At 44.1% G+C, this 21034-nt stretch overlaps 1 protein-coding gene and 1 long non-coding RNA gene across 4 annotated transcripts in view; one reads left to right on the top strand and one right to left on the bottom strand.

The window, feature by feature from the left end:
• hira (histone cell cycle regulator a) overlaps window positions 1–21034 on the top strand; it is a 103724-nt gene that overhangs the window by 41658 nt on the left and 41032 nt on the right. For all 3 annotated transcript variants that reach the window (XM_068005537.1, XM_068005538.1, XM_068005539.1), the window contains 2 exons: window positions 827–1039; window positions 10239–10324. In XM_068005537.1, coding sequence (XP_067861638.1) covers window positions 827–1039; window positions 10239–10324 — 299 coding nt within the window. The remainder of the gene's footprint in view (window positions 1–826; window positions 1040–10238; window positions 10325–21034) is intronic.
• Window positions 12145–15307, bottom strand: LOC137342346 (uncharacterized). Its single transcript, XR_010967230.1, has 2 exons — window positions 15215–15307; window positions 12145–12560 (listed from the first exon to the last, which is right to left on the bottom strand). It is a non-coding gene; the product is annotated as an uncharacterized lncRNA (long non-coding RNA).

The following is a 21034-nucleotide window of genomic DNA, read 5'->3' as shown; positions in this document are numbered from 1 at the left end:
TTTCACAGGCTTTTATACAAATTAGATATTTGTGTAGTAGTGATCACTAATCCAAACCACTTAAGTTCAATTTTAGCATTAAAACACATAATGTGTGCATTCTGTGCTACATTGTGTATTCGATCCAAGTTAGCTGCCTCTTGCACTCCCAGTGCTCCTGTACTTTATTTGGTGTGGGCATAACACATTTTTTACTGTAGTTGTTAAATATACATATTGGTTGTCACTGCCACAGGTGCTGTGGGCATTTTTAATTGAAAATTTTCATTTGATGTTAACGATGTATAATTTTTCTGTCCTCTACTGTTGGCCTAAATTGCACTGGTTAATTTGTTAATTGCATGTTTATTTAGTTCCTACAGGGTGTGAACAAACCCAGTCTCATTCTTGTTTAGAGCACGGTCTTGTTATTCTGCCCTTTCACCTCAGTAAGTCTGTACTTGAGTCTTAAGTTCAGCCTGGACAGGGGGAATCAAGGTTTAATGTGTGGCTTTCAAGATTTGTTTGGATTTGATCTGTTTCAACTCAAGGGTCGGAGTACAAATTTAGCTTGTACTTTGACATTCTTGCTGCAAGAGTCTCCAAACACTCTGTATAAAATGTAGAAATTTCCTCTTGATGTATGCAGACGATGCACTACCCTTATTGAGATTGCGACATGTTGTAGAGAAAGCATACTTACTGGGAGCAGAGGCAAATCTGGTTATTAGAACATTAAACATTCTCCTTAAAGGCAAAGTATGACTTTTCATCCAGCCTCACTGTGCTGTGTCTTAATTATTAGCTGGTGACACAAATCTCCTGTTATTTCTCACCTGTCTTGCAGAACATGATTCATCAGAAAACCTACGGCAAAAGCCTGGCGATTACGACGGAACAGCAACTGTCCACCACCATCATCGAGAATCCAGAAATGCTGAAGTATCAACAGCAGCAGAAAGCATTGCAGGAACAGAAGAATGCTTTGGGTTCCAGGGAGCTAATGGCGCCCAAAGTGGCAAATATGGTGAATGGAGAGAGCCTGGAAGACATTCGAAAGGTAAAGGATGAGAAGCTACCACTTGAGGATTCAATTTTAAAAAAACAATTGATGCTGTTGGGTCGGAGGTTTGAATGTTGCAATGCTGGTTTACAGAAACTACACCAGAGAGTGTGTCAGTCTTCTTGGGTTACAGGACCCGCATTACAAGCAGCGTGTTTTTTTTTATTCGTTCACGGGATGTGGGCGTCGCTGGCAAGGCCAGCATTTATTGCCCATCCCTAATTGCCCTTGAGAAGGTGGTGGTGAGCCGCCTTCTTGAACCGCTGCAGTCCGTGTGGTGACGGTTCTCCCACAGTGCTGTTAGGAAGGGAGTTCCAGGATTTTGACCCAGCGACAATGAAGGAACGGCGATATATTTCCAAGTCGGGATAGTGTGTGACTTGGAGGGGAACGTGCAGGTGGTGTTGTTCCCATGCGCCTGCTGCCCTTGTCCTTCTAGGTGGTAGAGGTCGCGGGTTTGGGAGGTGCTGTCGAAGAAGCCTTGCCGAGTTGCTGCAGTGCATCCTGTGGATGGTGCACACTGCAGCCACAGTGTGCCGGTGGTGAAGGGAGTGAATGTTTAGGATGGTGGATGGGGTGCCAATCAAGCGGGCTGCTTTATCTTGGATGGTGTCGAGCTTCTTGAGTGTTGTTGGAGCTGCACTCATCCAGGCAAGTGGAGAGTATTCCATCACACTCCTGACTTGTGCCTTGTAGATGGTGGAAAGGCTTTGGGGAGTCAGGAGGTGAGTCACTCGCCGCAGAATACCCAGCCTCTGACCTGCTCTCGTAGCCACAGTATTTATATGGCTGGTCCAGTTAAGTTTCTGGTCAATGGTGACCCCCAGGATGTTGATGGTGGGGGATTCGGCGATGGTAATGCCGTTGAATGTCAAGGGGAGGTGGTTAGACTCTCTCTTGTTGGAGATGGTCATTGCCTGGCACTTATCTGGCGCGAATGTTACTTGCCACTTATCAGCCCAAGCCTGGATGTTGTCCAGGTCTTGCTGCATGCGGGCTCGGACTGCTTCATTATCTGAGGGGTTGCGAATGGAACTGAACACTGTGCAGTCATCAGCGAACATCCCCATTTCTGACCTTATGATGGAGGGAAGGTCATTGATGAAGCAGCTGAAGATGGTTGGGCCTAGGACACTGCCCTGAGGAACTCCTGCAGCAATGCCCTGGGGCTGAGATGCTTGGCCTCCAACAACCACTACCATCTTCCCTTGTGCTAGGTATGACTCCAGCCACTGGAGAGTTTTCCCCCTGATTCCCATTGACTTCAATTTTACTAGGGCTCCTTGGTGCCACACTCGGTCAAATGCTGCCTTGATGTCAAGGGCAGTCACTCTCACCTCACCTCTGGAATTCAGCTCTTTTGTCCATGTTTGGACCAAGGCTGTAATGAGGTCTGGAGCCGAGTGGTCCTGGCGGAACCCAAACTGAGCATCGGTGAGCAGGTTATTGGTGAGTAAGTGCCGCTTGATAGCACTGTCGACGACACCTTCCATCACTTTGCTGATGATTGAGAGTAGACTGATGGGGCGGTAATTGGCCGGATTGGATTTGTCCTCCTTTTTGTGGACAGGACATGCCTGGGCAATTTTCCACATTGTCGGGTGGATGCCAGTGTTGTAGCTGTACTGGAAAAGCTTGGCTGGAGGCGCAGCTAGTTCTGGAGCACAAGTCTTCAGCACAACAGCTGGGATGTTGTCGGGGCCCATAGCCTTTGCTGTATCCAGTGCACTCAGCTGTTTCTTGATATCACGTGGAGTGAATCGAATTGGCCGAAGACTGGCTTCCGTGATGGTGGGGATATCGGGAGGAGGCTGAGATGGATTATCCACTCGGCACTTCTGGCTGAAGATGGTTGCAAACGCTTCAGCCTTGTCTTTTGCACTCACGTGCTGGACTCCGCCATCATTGAGAATGGGGATGTTTGCAGAGCCTCCTCCTCCCGTTAGTTGTTTAATTGTCCACCACCATTCACGACTGGATGTGGCAGGACTGCAGAGCTTTGATCTGATCCGTTGGTTGTGGAATCGCTTAGCTCTGTCTATAGCATGTTGCTTCCGCTGTTTAGCATGCATGTAGTCCTGAGTTGTAGCTTCACCAGGTTGGCACCTCATTTTTAGGTACGCCTGGTGCTGCTCCTGGCATGCTCTTCTACACTCCTCATTGAACCAGGGTTGATCCCCTGGCTTGTTGGTAATGGTAGAGTGAGGAATATGCCGGGCCATGAGGTTACAGATTGTGCTGGAATACAATTCTGCTGCTGCCCCACAGTGCCTCATGGATGCCCAGTTTTGAGCTGCTAGATCTGTTCTGAATCTATCCCATTTAGCACGGTGGTAGTGCCACACAACACGTTGGATGGTGTCCTCAGTGCGAAGACGGGATTTCATCTCCACGAGGACTGTGCGGTGGTCACTCCTACCAATACTGTCATGGACAGATGCATTTGCGACAGGTAGATTGGTGAGGACGAGGTCAAGTAAGTTTTTCCCTCGTGTTGGTTCGCTCACCACCTGCCGCAGGCCCAGTCTAGCAGCTATGTCCTTCAGGACTCGGCCAGCTCGGTCAGTAGTGGTGCTACCGAGCCACTCTTGGTGATGGACATTGAAGTCCCCCACCCAGAGTACATTCTGTGCCCTTGCTACCCTCAGTGCTTCCTCCAAGTGGTGTTCAACATGGAGGAGGACTGATTCATCAGCTGAGGGAGGACGGTAGGTGGTAATCAGCAGGAGGTTTCCTTGCCCATGTTTGACCTGTTGCCATGAGATTTCATGGGGTCCAGAGTCAATGTTGAGGACTCCCAGGGCCACTCCCTCCTGACTGTATATCACTGTACCGCCACCTCTGGTGGGTCTGTCCTGCCGGTGGGACAGGACATACCCAGGGATGTTGATGGAAGAGTCTGGGACGTTGGCTGAAAGATATGATTCTGTGAGTATGGCTATGTCAGGCTGTTGCTTGACTAGTCTGTGGGACAGCTCTCCCAATTTTGGCACAAGTCCCCAGATGTTAGTAAGGAGGACCTTGCAGGGTCGACTGGGCTTGGTGTTTTGCCGTTGTCGTGTCCGGTGCCTAGTGGTCCAATGCCGGGTGGTCCGTCCGGTTTTATTCTTATTATGACTTTTCGTAGCGAGATTTTACAACTGAGTGGCTTGCTCGGCCATTTCAGAGGGCAATTAAGAATCAACCACATTGCTGTGGGTCTGGAGTCACATATAGGCCAGACCGGGTAAGGGCGGCAGGCTTCCTTCCCTAAAGGACATTAGTGAACCAGATGGGTTTTTACGACAATCCGGTAGTTTCATGGCCATCATTACTGATACTAGTATTTTAATTCCAGATTTTTATTTAATTAATTAATTGAATTTAAATTTGCCAGCTGCCGTGGCGGAATTTGAACTCCTGACTCTGGATTTTAGTCCAGGCCTCTGGATTACTAGCCCAGTAACATAACCACTATGCTACCGTACCCTTTTATTAACGACTGTTTGGGGTTCGCCAAAATATTCCCAGTATTTCACATGAGTGCAACTGGTGCTCACTTGGGCCTCCTTAGGTGCATGCTGATACGTACAATGACTGTGCCTAGGAAGTGTTTTTTAAGTAAACATCTTGTTTGAGCTCTGCTCGGTGACACCCCGCTTTCCGCCAACCCAACTTGACATCAAAATTGTGTGAAATCACGATACTGCCATTTTAATATTTGAGTGCAAATGCAAAACTGTTCGAATCATTCTTAGGTTATAAATGTGAGTTGAGTATTTTTTATCCTTGGCGTCCCCAGAGATAGACGTTGGGGGTAGAGAGAGAGACATATTTTGAATCTTTGCTATAGTACTTCCAGAACATGGCAAGACTTTGGCAGCAAGCTAGTCTAAGTGCCACAATAGTTAACTTCAGTTAGCTAGGAAAATCTGGCTATCTTGGTGCAACATTATCTTTAAATACATTGGGAAAATTAAACCTAACTAATATGGCGCTCTTCCCTGAACATAATGCAGTGAATGCTTGTGAATATGTGGAATGTTTAGAATCTCTTATAAAGCACTTTGTGTTAATAGCCTGTTCTATTTGCACATTCAAAGTCTGATCTTTTGCTACATTTTTTTTTAAATTTTATTTAATTTGTGGCACAAAATTAATTCAAACCCTGTGATGCAAAGTTTTCCTGTTCGATTTGCCATAATCTGCTATTTGTCTTGGGCCAAATAGGGTCTAAGAGAGAGGCAGCTTGCTGGAGGCATTATTTGATGATGGCACTTTGAACCTTAAGCTATGTCATGCCTCCTGCTAGTTGATTTGTATAGAGCATAGCTCCAGGAGGTTTAAATGAAATCCTGACATGCTTGTTGCTTGTCCCTTCCTGAATTTGCAGGTGGGATCCATGACATACTAATGCAAGTGATAATTGGGATTATTTCCCCATTATAATTGATGAGAGTGTGGACAAGACTGCAGTTTGTCACCCAAGGCACGGTTTGTATGAGCAAATAATTCAAGCTCACTGTAACACAAAGCAGCGTAAAGTGAAACTCTTCAACAGCTACAGGACCAAGGGAAGATCTGAGCTCTCTAACTGGAGTAGGTGATGAACAGTTAGGCAACACACTTTATTCCTCAAAAAAGATAAAGCCGTGATAATCATAAAGCCCCATACTGAGGGAGATTGGCTGGCAGCCATTGATTCTCAAAGATAAGCAGTTTTACATCAACTGTAAGAAAATAGCATAGGTGATATTAGAGGTTTCATATTCAATTAATTACTTCTTAAAAGTGGAAGTTATGATACAACCTGTTAGAAACAATCAAGATCCCAAGGCCTGAATAATTTCATGGAAGGATATATTTCTCTTTCGAAAGTACTGCAGAGATGTCCTCCAAAGGAAGGTGATCTTTCCCAACTATGCAATCAAATATCCATCCTTCCTCAAGTCCTACCGTGACGCAATGGCTGGTGAGAGGGAGCAACTATAATCATTAGGCCTTGAGTCTATTGGTAATCTTCACCTGGTAATTATCTAGTTAAATGTATTGAGGACCAGTGGTTGAATGGAGGATCCCTATCACTGTATTCAGCTTACGAGAATGTCACATGTCATTACATGATCTTGCCTTGGGTCGGTAGAAGAATTATTTATATTCTTATCTGGCTATAAAACAGTGGACAAATTTATTGAACACTAGGTTAATGAGTACAAACAGCATCTTTACAGTAATTACAATTTTACCGATCTCTTCAATGTCAGAACAACAAAACTACTGCTGCTGCAATAGCCCTTGAAACACTTTTTCTTCACTTTTTACGTGGCTGTCTGCTACCAGCGAATCACTGATGGCCTCAGACTAACTGTGATCTTTGTGCAGCACTGCTCGCTTAGAGCTACAAATTCCTTTGAATATGTCCCAGAACATTAAAACTCTGTTTCTCATAGCTACATTTAGGTGGTCAGATGGTCACGTCGTTGACACAGTGGTATTTCCCCACACAAATAGAGCTGCCAACCAAGCAAGTGCTGTAAACCGCCCCACAGGATGCTTGTAACTGAATGGAATGGGTTGATCCATTGATCAATTCCAAATACTTCGAATAATTTGAGACGGATCCTCACCCAGTAGCAATCAGTTCACATGTATAAAGGCCTTCGGCGTACCAGATTTTTATTCTCTCGAGCTGGCAGAAGCAGCTAGCTGTAACCCATTTTAACCCTATATTTGCTGAGACCAGGAAGAAAGAATCCACTAAATGATCCGTAAAAGATTAAAAAGTCTTCATTTTTGTCACACCTTATAGTCTGTCGATAATGGACCCAATGATGACAGCAAGGAAACCCTCCATCAAGAAAGCTTAGTAGCACATCTTGGAATCAGCCCACACCTTACTGCACATGTTCTTAAAGAAAATTTGGTGAATCTTGTGCTGGGGAATGGAACATTTCACATTTCAGGCACTTGGTGTCAGCATTAACTCTTGAACAGATATAGATAACAGAGTAAATCTTCTTCTACGGCTCAATAATGCACATCAGCCCCACTCACAACCACCGAAGAGTAACCCCAAACCAGCCATCCTATAGCCTCTCTGAGCGAGATTTCCAATTCATGCCAAATTGTGATCAGCTTTGTGCCGTGTGCCCCTGTCCACTTGGAACAAATTTGAAACAACCCAAGCTCATTTTACAGTAAGCAGATTAAGGACACTTTCATCCCATCAGTCTAGGCTGGATATGACCCAGGTCATGGAGGTGAAAGGCCAATGTCTAACCTAATACAGTCCTCGGATGTCATGTTCGTTATTCCCTGGAGTACCACCAATACCTCATAATGGGGCACCAAACCTACTCTCAGCAGTACTCTCCGATCAATATTTTTCATATTCCATCAGAGGGAAACCTATTAGAGAAGGTATTTAAGTTCCACCTTTATAAAGTGATTATGGAGATTCCTACCATGGGATTTATATCATGTCTTATATAAGCTTGTGTTCGAATTTTGCTTCTGAAATATGTTTTTTTTTCCAATTGGAAAAACAGCCCAATTAGTAGACCTAATGTCTCTAAAAAGACTAAATGAACTACGAGCTTGCATTATAGATCCCAGATTACCAAGTCTGTGCATTTCATTCTTTAAGGTCCCACCAGATTCTCTCCACTTCATGTGATGTTTGTAGGAACTGGTGCTTCTGAAAATAGTCTACATTCCTCCTTACGGTGAATAAGAACTGAAGTGGTAAAGCCGTGGGGGGTTGAAAGTCTCATATGCACAGTTTGTTTTGGTTAACTGTGCAGAAGCCCATCACCAATGTCCAGTATCTCCAAACCAAGCTGCTGCGAAATGCACTTGGGAAAGTTTCTGTTTTCCCTATACAGAGTGTAAATTCTCTCCTTATAGGGACACATGCCACTTACTTCAGCCTAGAGGACTTAAGCTCAGAGTGCCAAGAGCCAAGGCTTAGGGACCCACAAGTCTGCATGGGGCTACTGCTGCAGTTTAACCAGCACAGAGCTGGTTAAACTGTAGCAGTAGGCTTCCTGTTGCTTGTCCAGCTAGGACCACATTACCTGTTAAGGCATTGGCTTGCAGGGTCATCTGGGATTGAGTTGGAAGAATCCTAGCCTCCCAGAACCAGTCTCCCTCTCCAGGTCCCATCAATGTGTCAGGATGGCAGTCAGTACCTCTCTGGAGTACTGAGGACATGTGCAGCTCAGGTGTCTGATTACTGAGGATTAACTTAGTTCCAATCTTCCGTTGCCAGCTGCAATGGTTTGTAACCACATAACCTTGGAGAGACTCTGTTTACATGCACAATATCTTAATGACAATTAGTGCCTGTTCTTTTCCGAACATATGAAAATGACGGGCAGGAAAAGACCGGCTGATCCATCAAACCTGCCCCACGCTTATGATGGCTGGAGCATCATGACCAAACACATCCTACCTCTCCCCCTACCTGTAGCCATGTGATGATCTTGGAGAAGTAAAAAAAAAGAACAAAAATCCAGAGTCAATACGGGGGGAAAAATTCTGGAAAATTCCCCTCCGTCCCCCTCAGACGATTGAACCCAGTCCAGGAGATCACATTGACCATAAGTATGTTATCTGTTAATCCACTTACCTTCTATATGATGTGATCTCTGCCCCAGCCAAGAAACTGTCCAACTTGAAGCCATGTTCCCTCTTCTCTTTGACTCCCTTGCCCTGTAACTTAACTGATGATTTGGGCTAATGTAATCTAAGTTTTGGCAACAGTCATTCATTATATTTGAATGGTCATTAATTGGTTGTGAAGTGATTTGAAACACCCAGAGCATGTGATAAGGCACAAGGTAAATTCAAATTCTTTTCCTAAGATAGGTGGTCTCCCTTTCTCTATTAGGCTGCTGATCCTGTAATTGCTTTCACTTTATAGTTCAACCAGTACCCGAGTCTCAAACATAAAGATGAATTTGTCACCCTAAGGCTATTACTTGAACTCCTTTACTTCAGGTAGACAAGTCTTCGCCTGTGCTGCAGATTAGTTGCCCCAGATGGTGATGTTCCAAATCTGATTGCCCCATCTCTCCTCAGGATGACAATCACGTCAGTCATTGGAGTGACTTGCAGCTGCCTGTCTGTGAAGTTGTTCTGGATTGACATCCGGTGGTATCCTCGCATCTAGTTGGTATGGGTGCGCCCCCCCCCCCCCCCCCCCCCCCCCCACAATTGTGTGGGTTGTGCAAGCCCATAAACCCCTCTGCCGTATAGGGCTAACCGCCCTATCAACTAGTATAAAGATGGTTATGGCCATGGAAGGAGTGTTAATCAGGACTGCAAATTCTTTCACTACTTAATACTATCCTCCAAGATACGAAGAACAAACAAAAACTGTTGGTTACATTACCTCATGTGATACTCTGATCTCGCTCTCTCACTCAAAATATATATTACTAAATGGATATTACTCTCCAGAAGTGATGTGGATGGGTTGTTTCTGAATGGTCTTTACAGCAACGGGGTCCTATCTGTTCCCAAACAGACTCCTGCTATGTTCTGTGTATGGTTGCATCCAATATGGAATATAACTGCTCTCATTACCAGCCATCAGTAACTAACGAAATTAGCCTGGGATGTGAGAGGATGCTTTGTTTTGAACTGTGTTGTACATGGGTAGGGTACCTCACACCATTGTACAGCACAATGGATCAGAGTATTACATGAAGTACTATCATTAACAGGTTGTGGAGTTTAATAAGAATCTTCCTAATGGATTGACTGTCACTTATTAGATGAGTGACTTGCCACCCTGCAGCGCAGCGTTTGTGTTGTACAGGCCACTGCTGTAAAGCTGTCCTGTGTAATATGATGCAGCTTGTTTCCAGGGGGTGTTGTGTTTCAACCATCTCCTGAAAGATGGCAAGATCGGCCATCACCAGAATTACACGCATGGCATTAGTAGCAGCCAGTGCAGCGTTCTGAAAGGTATTTTACTCCTGTCACGTTTGGTATTTAGTTTCGAAGGGTTCGTCTACTTTTGAATGAAGACTCCTCTAAAGTGCTGTGTTTTCTGTGGGCTGTGAGATTAAAAGAGCAGTCTGAATAAACTGAGGGGCTTAAGAAAACCAATTAAGAGCCTTGGCCACGTTACTGGGAGCTTCAGTGGGAAGCAAATGGTGTGCTGGATAATAGCGTCTGAAATTTCTTTCTTTTTTTCCTCCCTTTATAGAATTTATTAAAGAAGCAGATTGAAACTAGGACAGCTGACGGGCGGAGAAGAATCACTCCCTTTTGCATTGCTCAGTTAGACACGGGGTAAGAGGTCATTTCAATCCCCTTTGAAAAGCCTTGCAATGTGTGCTGCACACTTAGGAATCCGTGAAGAAACAAATGTGAGCTACAGATCCTATTGTGTGCCCTCAGTCCTACATCGCGCTGCGTCAACTTTGCAAATTGCTGGCTCGGCACTCAATCCCCTGCCAGCCAGCATCAAGAAAATATCATTCATGTGTGTTTCATACTAAATACAAAACTGGGAGTGAGTGAAAGGCAGTAACTTAAGTCTGTTTTGTTCAGACGATTTTCACGGAACTGCATTCTAAGGGCTTGGTGTCATTGAATTACAGATTTGTAACTCTCTAGCTATCTACTTTGCTGTCATTTTAATGTGTATTATGGCCAGCTCAGGGTAGTTTTATTAACCTCCTTTCACTTGTGCAAACTGGAAGGCTGAAAACCCAGCAGGTTGTTTGGGCTGCGGAAGTCAGCAGGCCATTGTGTTGAGATTGCTGTGATATGGAGGGAGCCTTGCTTAGCACCAGCTTTGTTACGCTGAATGTACAAGCACTAATGTTCTATCTGAGGAGGTCAGAGTATTTGGCAGTTGTTCTATCTGGATGTTTCTGAGCTGTGGTACCGTGTCATTGAACACTGATGACAGAAAGCATTCAACCTGTGACTCCGCTTGAACTGATTTGATTCTCCAGTGATTGCACAACTGCAGGGAGGGGAGTGTAAGGTGGCGGCAGCAGTGCGGCTCATGGCCACGAGAGGTTGCAGGGCCACATTGAGAGGCCAGTTATGGCTGAGTAGGTTCTTCTGATTGCTGGAGAAGCTGCTTCTGATTAGACAAAGAGAGGGAACGTGAGGTGTTTGCCGCTGGCAGTGACCTGGTTAGATTCACAGTCAGGCTGCAATGTTCTGAACTCCATGCTGGGGGTTTATAAGTGAGTGAACTCCAGCCTTAAGAACTATGGATATCAGAAGGAACAGAAAATCTGTGTCAGAGGTACTGTTTCAGTCACTGCAATATTTCTGAAGGACTTATGTTTGCCCTCTGAACTTTTGGACATTTTGCAGTTTGAGAAACTCCCCCCCCACCCCCCCACCACCTACTTTTTATTATGAAATGGACTTTTATTTAACAGCCCACTGAAGAAGCTATATTTAATTTTTGTTCTGTTTTACTCCCCAATAAAGGGCACATTCATAAGTTTTCTCCTTGTTCTACCTCAAGGGGCCATGTTTCTGCTGCAGAGAAAGTGACCTGCTCCGCCAATGTCTTCTTTGGTTGGCTGATGGGCAATGCACGGTGACCAGGCCTGCACCATTCCCCTCAACCTTTCCAGGAAGATTGCGTGGCCACCCCATGCACCTCTCTGTTGTTTTGGGGCTTAGATTGGGAGTTAAACCGTGGCCTCTGATTCTGTCCTGCCACTATACTTCCCATCCTCAAACAGTCAGCTTTATACCTAGTGAAGGACACAAGCCTGCGATAGAACTGTCACATCGCATAACAACTGGGTTAATGGGGCTACGGGAGGGGTCTGTGTAATGGAGGTTGCTGGGGCCAACATGCTCGGATGGGGATAGGGGCCTTGGCTCTGTCTTGTGCGGTGCTGGTGATACTCCAGGTTAATTTAATTTCTAACCTAAACCCATGGATAATAATTATATTAAAACTTTACTTTGCAATGAAGCTGAATGTTGAAGAGCACTTTCACTCACTCTAAGATAGAGCCCCTGAAGAGTGATGCAGCAGGAGAGCAAAGTGATGGGGAATGAGACTTGTTTTTGTGGTATTTTACATGATCGAATGGACCAGACTCAATGAGAAAGACAATATAATGGTACAGTTGGTGTTAAAATAAGTAAACCCCACTTCCTTTTATTAGCACATTTAAAGAACAAGAGGAATGAATTCCACAAATTACCAGGCTGGCAGATTCTTGCAGCAGCACAGACAGGAAGTCTCACTGATTGATTTATTGCTGCAGCAGCGGAGATGATGAACTGGTGCTGGAGCAAGGGCATTGATGTCTAGACGGGTCAAACTGGTGTTTTAGACGAGAAGCCAGCACCTCACTCGTGTAATTTGCTTTCTCATGTTCGGCAGGATAACAGCTGGAAGCCACTGCACGGGGAGCATATATCTGAACAGGAGGAGGCCATTCAGGCCCTCGAGGCTGTTCCGCCATTCAGTTAGATCAAGGCTGATCTGTACCTCAATTCCATTCACACTCCGTTGTTCCAGATCCCTTGTTACCCTTACCTGTAGGAACAGGAGGCGAATAATGTCTCAGACACAGGAACAAAAAACAGAAAAACAGTGCATTAAAAAGCAGTTAATTGAAAACAAACAACAGAATAGACAGCAATATTCAATGAAGGGTATCTATAAAAGAGAGCAGCTGTGGTGTACAAGAAACCACCTGAGGTGGTTTTGTGGAAAAAGGGATTGCAGTGTCACCACAAAGTTTGCTAATTGTGGTGTGATTTCGGGCTGTATTTTGTATCCACTAACAGTAGTTGTAGATATATCTGTTGAATTGTGTGGAGAAGGTGGGCAGCTTACCCACCCCATTTTGTGACGACAGGGGTCCCACTGGGCGTGCTCAGTGTCACTGTACCAGTGATGCTGTTCCGAGTTGCCCGCACCCATTTATATTCTGGGCTAAGCAGTGACAAATGCCTTGTGTCCTACTGAATAGAACATTTTTAAAACTATATACGCGAGTGGCAACACTGCAGCCCTGTTAGTATTTTGTAAGTGAGCCACTTGGTTCTGAGACTCTGGTCCTGCCTTCTTTCTGTGATTGTGTAAAGCCACCTCTAAACTGAAGATGCGAGTCACACCCGCACCACCTGTATAAGCTAGCAATCCTGTGAATAGCCTTAGTGCTTTGTAGTGTATGCGGATACCATGGTTTCTTGTGCCTAGTAATAGGCAATGGATATTTGAAAACCTTGTCCGTGTGCTGTTGTGACAACTAGAATCTGATTCTTTCCAATTACCAGGACTCTACATTTAATAAATGGTAAGACAGAAAGGCTTTTAGAAACATGAGGCTTTATGCTTGGGTCAGATTCTGTCTTACAAAATCATGGACCACCATTTCCAAGCTTTGTATAATTATCTGTAGTTCCACATATTGGAGTGGGTGTGTACAGATTCTTACTGTATTTGAATTGATTGTCAGCTTGTCTGATTAACGCAGGTTTAGTGAGAGGCTGGACAGTGATATGTGAAGTGACAACAGATAATGTTGCTCAAAATCCACGGGTCAAAAATTCTAACTTGTTTAAAATTATTTCAGATAAGACCACTGTTTTGTTTTAGGTTTTGCTCAGATATTTCTTTCACACTCAGCACTAAGGAACGTTGCTGTAAGCAAGCTCCCTACGAACCAGTATGTGATGTATATGCACAATTTCTGGTAATGTAGCATTGCCCAGGGGTCAAACAGAAGCTGTTGTTACCGTTATGTCCTTTTGATTTGTCACGTGCCCTTTTCTATCTCCCCAGCCTTTGGGTAGTGGAAAAATAATCACACTATCAGAACTATAATACAGTCCTACTCACTTATGTCGACCTGTTGGAGACCTTTTAAATATTGACATACAGAGACATATAAGTTCGACGTTTGGACATTTTGTAAATTAAAACATTTTTTATCTCTTACATAAATAATTATTATAGTATATAAATTTCTGTACCATTTATTTACATGTATTTTTCTTGTTTTAGAAATGGTCAAAATAGACTCTTTCATTCGCAACACTTGTTCTTTTCAGATTAGTGCTTGTACCTTATCCAAATTATACTGTTAGGGACTTAAATTGCCAAATTAAGCGTGCCAGAGTTTATGTCGGCATGGATACATTTGGCAGGTATTTGGTATTGATGTGCAGAGAAGGTACTGGGATCTCACCTTTTGTGTTGATATGTCGACATAAATGAGTTCTTCATAAGTAGAAAGGACTGTAAATGAATTGAGTTTGTTAAACATAAAGGTTAAACAGTAGCATAGAGTCAGTACAGCAGATTTCACTGAGATACTGAATTCTTAACTTCCTCCTCCTTGAATGTAAAAATAACAAATAACATAAGACTTTGCCAACCCTTAGTACAAAACCCGAGCCAGCGTATGCGACACAAAACTTATACGTGGCGTTTTGCCCATCAGTCTCGGTGCCATCTCCACACAAGCTGCAGACCAACACTACAGGAAGTACAGGGGCTTGAGCTGGGGAAGGCTATCCCACTGATCCTTCACAATCGGTAAATTCTGAATGCCAAGTTATCTTGTCAAATGGACTCAAAAGCAATAGATCCCCCTCCCTCAGAAACTTGTCTTGAGACCTTCATCACCTTTCTCCACTGGACTGAGAGAAAGAAAAGCAAAAATGTGTTCTAGACAAACACATGCAGTTGTCCCTCAATGTAGGTTCAAAGGCATTGGGCTGGTTTCCCATAACCTGACTCCAAGTTAACAAGCTGACAATTAGCCAGATTCAATAGAGTGCTGACTGTCTGCGTAGTTAAGGTGGATAAATGGAGTTGAGGTATGGATCTGCCATGATCTAATTGAATGGTGGAACAGGCTCGATGGGCTGAATGGCCTGCTCCTCTTACTGTGTTTATCAAGAAGTGCTTCTGATGAGTCAGTGCCAATGGTTTTGCAATTAAAAGTTCAACTAGTGTCATGGCAGTCGTATGTAGCTGAGGACCTGATTTTCCATATAATGCAGTTTCTAGCCGCACCTACAGAATGAGGATTTTGCCTCAACCCAGTTACTCTAAACGTACAGTGACATACGTTTCAAGTGACAGTCTCTTAAATAGGTATTGGGCCAGAAATCGTGCAGAGCGGCGAGGCAACGCTCACCGCAGCTCCTGCAAATTAAATTAACAAAAATACTTACTGCGGGCTCTGCGGCGTCGAATTGCTTGATTTTGATCTTTAAAAACATTGTGCGCTATCAACTCAGCCTCTGAGCAGCATGAGTTGACGCGTATGGAACAGTCTGAAAGAATAGAAGACACGCCCACAAAATCTGTCAGGAAGAGAAGTCCCGCCCACAGATTCAGGCTGCACTGCTCAAGCAGGCGAGCAGACTTCATTCATTTAAAGTTAGTATTCTGGATGTCATTGTAAATAAAAATTTCAAATTTTGTTTTTATGAAAAGCCAAAGAAATAGTTGAATTAAATTAAAGAGACAGAAGGAAAAAAAAAAAATTTTTAATTAAAAAAAAAATCAAAAACCAATAGTATAAAGAGTAATAGGAGACGCCGCATTTTTTTAATTTAATTTTTAATTGTTTGGCAGTCATTAAGACTAACCGTGTTTTTAAAACTTAGTTTAGACCTGGTATTTTTAAGCCTACCTGTTTGGCGGCGTAATTAGTTACTATCCAACTGGGCAGATAAACAAGTTGGCGATTTTTCAATGATTTTTCTGATTGCAGCATGCGATGTCCCTTTTAATTCGAAGCTGTAAAATTGGCGGCGAACCAATGGGAGCAAGTTCACGATTTCCGCATTTTAGTGCGCATGTGCAAACGTGGGAACTTGCTCCTTCAATTCACCTTTAAAAACCGAGTGCTGTTGAGCTCCTCCGTTATTTCGGGAGCAATTTCTGGCCCATTAAATCATCGATGCGTTCTTGTGATTTAACTTATGACTGATCTCCTAACTGCCACAGAAGCAGGCTTTTTTTTAAGAAAAAAGAAAATTATTTTACACACTGCTGTCCTAACAGCAAAGCACTGGGCTACATTCAGCACATGTGTGAAAAGGGGATTTCACCCTCAGATGGGTAGAAAGGATTCTGATTAACTTTAATTGTCTCAGTCTGTTGGAGCTTTTTAAGAAATGTCTACGGGTGTTGATGGCACCATTAAAGATGAAAATGAGTGAGAGATTGAGAGTAATTGTATTAACAGCATCAGATCAACTGGATGTGCCGCAGAAGCACCCAGGGGATTATTGACCATCTGGACTGGTGTTGATCGAGCTCCTTCACAGCGCTCAATAACTCCTCCCAACCGGAACCCTTTGTGAATGACTGCGTCTCCACTGATAACCCAGTTGTGTTGCATGGTCAGGCTCAGTAACTGCACTTCTTATTACTGATGGTATCTCCACTGATAATCCCACTTTCCAGATGCAATGCCCCTTATAATTCCTCCTAGCCAGATCTGCCATTGATGTAATCAGTACTCACTGTTTTAAAAACCCTTGGTCCTCAAATTACACGGGGCTGCTACCAGTTACCACGGTAACTTTGGTGGGTGACCGGTGGTACCCTAAAGAAACGGCTGTTTGCGCTGTGTCGCTGCAGGTTACATAATGTTGCATCGAAGTTACAGTCGGAGATTGGGAAACTCCCCCCCCCCCCCCCCCCCCCCACCGGGAACTTTCAGGCCCTCTTGAAATCAATCAGAATTGGAACTTTATTTTTATAAGGGGTTCTGATGCGACTCCCTTTTTATAAACATGTTGGCAAAAACAACCTTTTGAGTCCTGTATTGTTGATGTGGATGTCCACAGCATTGAAACCTGGGCCTGATTAAAGTTTCCTCCAGGGCAAAATGGCTAGTGCTAAGTAGACACTCCTCTATCTGTCCACTGCTACTCCCTGGATATGTAATTCCCAATGGGACCATCTTTTTGTTCACGGCGATTTGCCATTCAAAGTTTTTTAACCCTCCTTTCTCTCCTTTCGGTCTCCTGCCTGACTTACCTCTTGCATGGGGCACGTGATTTTGTGGCAAAAGTTGCCAAAAGTCACTCGGCAGCTGCCAGGAAAATGACTAATATCACAGGTAGTTTCGGGGGATGATTTCCCTGCAGGTTTGGATCTGTTTCTTTTCTTGCTGCCTCTCTAATATTAATCGGCAGAACGTTCTAAAGTTCCAGTGTTCAGCAGCGGGAGAAACTGAAGGGGGACGTTGCCGTGGCAAATCGCAGGACCCAACCATACCTCTGAGAGCAGGGATCTGCTCACCTACCTGGTGTGACAGGGGCCTGCGAAAAGCTACTCCCCTTTTCCCCCTGAGATTGGTAACTCAAAAGAGTGAAGACAATATCACCTTCCCATCTGTTCTGTGTTAGTGCTCTAGTGTAATGTGCCATTCTCATTTCTAACCAGTTGATATTTAAATAGAGGGCGTTGTTGTGATGAAGTAGTGCTGGTGTAAATTGCCTCAGCAACACTAGCTGGGACTGACTTGTGGGGCGTCACAATTTTTGAGATCCATTTAGGAACAGGAGTAGGCCGTTCAGCCCGTCGATCCTGTTCTGCCATTCAATTAGATCATGGCTGATCTGTATCTTAACTCAATTTACCTGCCTTGGTTCCATAACCCTTAATACCCTTGCCGAACAAAAATTTATCAATCTTGGTTTTGAAATTTTCAATTGACTCCTAGCCTCAACAGCTTTTTCAGGGAGAGAGTTCCAGATTTCCACTACCCTTTGTGTGAAGTGCTTCCTAACATTGCCCCTTTATAACTATAGCCTTAAAAACTAGAGGGCTAGAATATAAAGGGGAGGAAGTTTTGTTACAGCTATACAAAGCCCTGGTTAGACCACATCTGGAGTAATGTGTACAGTTCTGGGCACCACACCTTAGAAAGGATATATTGGCCTTGGAAGGACTGCAGTGCAGATTCACCAGAATGTTAACAGGGTTCCAAGGGTTAGATTATGAGGCGAGTTTACACAAACTAGTCTAGTATTCTCTGGAATATAGAAGGTTAAGGGGTGATTTGACTGAGATTTTTAGGATTTTGAAAGGAATTGTAGGGTAGATAGAGAGAAACTTTTTTCCACTGGTGGGGGAGTCTAGGACAAGGGGCCATATCCTTAAAATCAGAGCCAGGCCATTCTGAAGAGAAGTTAGGAAACACTTCTTCGAGCAAAGGGTGGTAGAAGTGTGGAACTCTCTCCCACAAAAAGCAGTAGATTCTAGCTCAATTAATAATTTTAAATCTGAGATCGATAGATTTTTATTAGGCAAAGGTATTAAGGGATATGGAGCCAAGGCGGGTGGATGAAGTTTGGATACAGATCAGCCATGATCCCATTGAATGACGGAACAGGCTCGAGGAACTGAATGGCCTACTTCTGTTCCTTTTTCCCTGAAAGGCCGAGCTCTAATTTTAAGATTTAGAAGGCAGGTTGACGTTCTTTTGAGTGGCTAGTGAATAGGCTGCTTCTGAATTCTCCAGAACTGTTCAGAAACTGCTCTCTGTTAATTGGACTTGCAATGTGCTCTGTGCTTCCGACTCCAGTCCACACCAGCGTGCCCACTTTAACTGCTGTTTAGATTTGAGTTCCACTATAGCACTTCTCTCAGTTCTTTGTGGAGCAATAATGCCCCTATTTTGATTGAAGTTTAGTGAGCTGTTGATGCAGGATAAATGAGATGACTGTGGAAATGATGGATTGCCGAGGGTTCACTATGCAAGAAGGGAAGCATTGCCTGCTGGAATGGGGAAAGCCATTGATTTGAGAGTGGTGGGGAATTAACATGGCATGGGTTTATTGGTGCAAGAAGAATAGTTGATAATGGGCAGGATGTGTGGAATGGGAGCAAGGGTTGAAATGGGAAGGAGTAGCCCCCTCTGCTTCAGAATCTATTGTCCAGGGCCTGTGACTGCATTGTAGGATGGGGCACTAAGTGGTTTCTGTTCTCCATTGGAGCTCCTCCACAGTTTTGCCGCCCCCCCCCCGCCCCCCCACCCGGCTTCTGGCTTCAAATACATATGTTTTGAAATTCGTGTAGTGAGATGAGATTTAAAGCTAACTCTTTGGTTACAAAGGTTTTTTCTCCGTTTGGCTAGGCTGATAAGCACTCTCATCTCTGGGTCAGAAGGTTGTGGGTCCAAGCCCACACTAAGACTTGAGCACACAGTCCAGTGGAATACCGAAGAAGTGCTGCACTGTCAGAGGTAACCCCTCCTCTGGATGAGATGTTAAAAAAAGGCCCTTTCTACACCTCTTTCGGTGGATGTTAAAGATCCCATGTTACTACTTAAAGAAGAGCAGAGAGTCCTGCAGATTTGTCCAATATTCGTTTGGGGCACTAGTGTTGAAAAATAGATAGAGTCATTCCGTCTAACTGCTGTTTGTGGCGTGTTACTGGCGTGGAATGGCTGTTGTGCCTTTACCCAAATGATGGTCGCAGCCCTTCAGACTGATTCATTGTGCAATGCTTTGAGACGTTTCAACATGGTGAAGTGCTACATAAATTAAAGTATCTATTTGAGGTGTACTAATTGCTGATTATGTTGATGGCAGTTGCACTACTGGATACTTTTCATTCATTTTCACTTGTTTTTTAAATTTATGCCATAAAGTTTTGTGCTAATCAGTGTATTGAGGGATGTAATGCTGGGAAATGGGACACTTTTCCATTTTGGGCACCCAGTCTCGACCACAACAACTTGCATTTATACAGCGCCTTTAAGGTAGAAAAACATTCCAAGGGGCTTCAGAGCTATAATGGGACAAAGATGGATGCCGAACCAAAGGAGTTATTAGGAGGGATAACCAAAAGCTTAGTCAAAGATGCGGTTTTTAGGGAGGGTCTTGAAATAGGAGAGCGAGGTTGAGAGGCGGAGGAGTTTAGGGAGGTAATTCCAGAGCGTGGGGCCTAGGTGGTTGAAGGTCTCAGCGGCAATCACTCCCAGCCCAGGCGAAGGATTAACATTCCTAAAAACTTCTAGGAGAATGACATTACTTTAAATTATTTTTTGATGGATCTTCGCCTCGAGTACAGGCATTCTCATATTCTTCAATTCAGTCTCTCTCCAGAAATATAATCAGTTGCCTCTTGAATCCACTGGTGTTGTCCTCATCCCTGGTAACTTGTTCCACGAGTCTGTTACTCTTGGTGATTAAAATAATATTCTCCCTGACTTCCCTTTTTACTCTTATCTTCCCAGTTGTGCCCCTCAGTATTCAAACCCTTCACCAGGTTGAACAATTTGCCTGGACCAGCCTCATCAATCTTTTTCATAATCTTTGAGGTCTGTTAGGAAGGGACTGTCCCTGAGGAGTGGCTCACACTGGAGCAGCTCAGCCTGCATCTGGACCGTGGCGGCAGTGATCTCGCTGCAGCTCAATGTCTGTCTGTACCAGACACACATGGTGTATACAATTTTAAACTCATCTTGGGGACATTAAAACATAGAATGTATCATAGATAATTGACCGTATAAATGTCTAGGTACGGCAGAGATAACTTTTTTTGTGTTTGTAAGTTTCAAAATGAAAAATAATGACTTGATTTTATAAATATGACAAAAATTGAAACATGTTGGTAATTTTGTGGTTGCAGCATTTGTGATTACACACATACTGAATTTGTGCAGGAATTCATGCCCTCCTAACTACAGCCCCATACAGCATTTGCTTTGATACTTGAGAAAGTGACTTGAAGCTGGGTCCAGTGGAATTATGCCTCTGTGTGGCTATTCCATAGTAGTGATGTCTGGATCTGGCCCACTCATCCCAAAGGTCGGACATCCTGCTTGTGACATGTAACTGATCAACTTCATTGCCGAGCTGAAGGTTCTGCAGAAGTGTTCAAAAAGTTAATGTAAGGGAATTGGGCCCCCCGCCCCCACTGTCATCAGTGCTGCCTTTGATTCAAAGCCCTCCCAAGTGGTTCCTGATGCCAATTAAGCCGCTCGCGTACTCACCTTACTAGTGGCATCTGCTGGCAATGTTTGT

This window comes from Heptranchias perlo, chromosome 25, assembly GCF_035084215.1.
Source record: "Heptranchias perlo isolate sHepPer1 chromosome 25, sHepPer1.hap1, whole genome shotgun sequence".
NCBI classification, from domain to species: domain Eukaryota; kingdom Metazoa; phylum Chordata; class Chondrichthyes; order Hexanchiformes; family Hexanchidae; genus Heptranchias; species Heptranchias perlo.
The sequence above is the reverse complement of the archived record's forward strand: the minus strand, read 5'-3'. Positions and strand labels throughout refer to the sequence as shown.